At 37.8% G+C, this 2500-nt stretch overlaps 1 protein-coding gene across 1 annotated transcript in view; it reads right to left on the bottom strand.

Moving 5' to 3' along the window:
* LOC307265739 (unconventional myosin-VI-like) overlaps nucleotides 1-2500 on the bottom strand; it is a gene marked incomplete at its 5' end in the record, with an annotated part of 81461 nt that overhangs the window by 72390 nt on the left and 6571 nt on the right. Inside the window, one exon of the mRNA XM_080047534.1 lies at nucleotides 1481-1572. Within this exon, the coding sequence (XP_079903660.1) occupies nucleotides 1481-1572 (92 nt within the window). The remainder of the gene's footprint in view (nucleotides 1-1480; nucleotides 1573-2500) is intronic.

Genomic DNA, 2500 nt, shown 5'->3' on the forward strand with positions numbered 1-2500 from the left:
ATTCTTTACTTGAAAGGGGTTAAGGGGGTGAAAGTGTGTGTGTGCGCGTGTGTGTGTGTGTGTGTGCGTGTTTATTTTTATTTTTTATTACTATGTTTGCTGTTACTGGCTGTGATAATTTCCTTCGGGATCAATAAAGTATCTATCTATCTATCTGTCTGTCTGTCTGTCTGTCTGTCTGTCTGTCTGTCTGTCTGTCTGTCTGTCTGTCTGTCTGTCTGTCTGTCTGTCTGTCTGTCTGTCTGTCTGTCTGTCTGTCTATCCATCCATCCATCCATCCATCTTCAAATTTAAATAATTCAATAACATAAAAAGCGATTATAGAAGTTGAGTTTTCCAAGGTCAAGAACTTTGCTTAATGTTGGCGGAGGCTTAAGCACCGAAGTGCCTTTACTGTCTCACACACACACACACACACACACACACACACACACACACACACACACACACACACACACACACACACACACACACACACACACACACACACACACACACACACACACACACACACACACACACACACACACACACACACACACACACACACACACACACACACACACACACACACACACACACACACACGCATTATATGAAATACCCTGAGTTACTCATAATTACAGCTTGAACATCATTATTTCACCAGAAATGTGGCGTTTTGGGAACATTTAGACTTGGACAGAATCGTTCATCATGTTGCCTGATGCTAATGGATGTCTGGGTGATCCAATGAGCTCAACCTTCATATGAGACATAGACAAGCGGTTTGGGATAAAGTTAACTTTGAACAACATTACAACTTTTTAGATCTACGCGTGTCTGCAACCGCATAAAAACACATTTACAGGATATAATCATGCAGTTTTTTTTTTTTTTTGTTTTTTACATATTTACATTCAAGCCACTCTAAAGCTGGAATCACTCCCACCACTCAGTACCTTTAAAAACATGTTACAATCAGCTCTAAAAGAACACTGCAACTGTTTTTAACCTGATGCCTTTTATTTATTTTTAATTTGTTTTTTTTAGCTGTATGTATTAGCTTGTTTTTATATAGCCTGTTATGAAGTGTAATTTTAGCATTATAGTGTCAATTGTGGTGTACTTTGTTTGTTTGTGTGTGTGTGTGTGGCCTTGTGCAAATTCTGCAACTTCTTTTCTGCTGCCTGTCTTGGCCAGGACTCCCTGTGAGAAGAGTTACTGTAACTCAATGGGACCTTCCTGGTGAAATAAAGGTTAACAAAAAAAAAAAAAAAAAAAGACGACAATAGACAATAGACATAAAGCATACTTTTACCAAGGAACACAAAATCATGTATTCCCTAAAAATACCTAGTTAACATTTTTTCCTACCAAAACTTACAATATGGTGTCGTAAAAACACTACTGCTTGTTTCCAAAGGGGGCGCTAGAATAAACACTACTTTAAAGAAAAATTCAAAGTCCTGAGTTATCTGAAGACGTGTTCAGCTCTCACCTCCTTCAGGATTCTCTCGTTGAAGAACTGTTGCAGTTTCTCATTACAGTAGTTGATGCAGAACTGCTCGAAGCTGTTGTGTTCAAAGTACTCTGAAAAACATGGGACAAAACAAATGTTAAAGATGTGGCGTAGCAATCAAAGGGGTCTCATCTTAGGGGTGTCAATTAACAAGTGTGTCATCTACGTGTTAATTGATGAATTAAGAACTTTAAACTCAATGGCTTCAAGTAAAAGACGGTTTAACTTATGGAGAAAAAGGGCAGCTTGTCATTTCACTTTGGAAAATGCTCTGGACATGATTACCAAAGCACTCAGCCTCGAAAAAAGTGCATCATGTGGATACGACCATACACTGTTTAAGGAAAAAATCCTGCATTCACTGTATTTACTGTAAACATGTATAGCTTAGTTGAAGTTGGTGTGGTTTTAAAGGGGCACTGTGTAACATTTTAAGTAATTTATTAGCTAAAATCAATATCCTCATTCATAAATATGTCCTCATTGGTGTAAAATCACCTCTGCCAATAATCTGAATTATCCTCCTGAGTGGAGAATTACAAATATTAATATTACATTTTGTACATTGAGCAGGCAGGTCTTATGGAGGAATCCATGTTTTTGGAATGTCATCAGGTGCATTGTTTATAATTTAGAATTGTTCTTGTCCTTGAAGGCCACTGTAGCTTCTGTTATTATTCAAAAGGGGTGGGGTTACCCAGGGAGCGTTGCATTCTAGAACTTTGTAGAACTTTCTTGATGATGTCATATTACACACTGCTCCTTTAAAGGTAGACTTACCAAAGCCGGTGAAGTTGTTTTTTTGATAAAAACTTTATTATGTTTCAGTGACAGTTTTACAAAATGCTGAACAATGAATTTTGAACATTCTGAACCTATGTCTAAAGATGATTTGTATCACTCTATTGGAGTCATCTGTGTTTTAAAGTCAGACTTACCAAATCCAGGGAGAGAGAGTGTGTGTGTGTGTGTGTGTGTGTGTGTGTGTGTGTGTGTGTG

Source organism: Ammodytes marinus, assembly GCF_949987685.1.
Source record: "Ammodytes marinus genome assembly, chromosome: 19".
Lineage (NCBI taxonomy): Eukaryota > Metazoa > Chordata > Actinopteri > Uranoscopiformes > Ammodytidae > Ammodytes > Ammodytes marinus.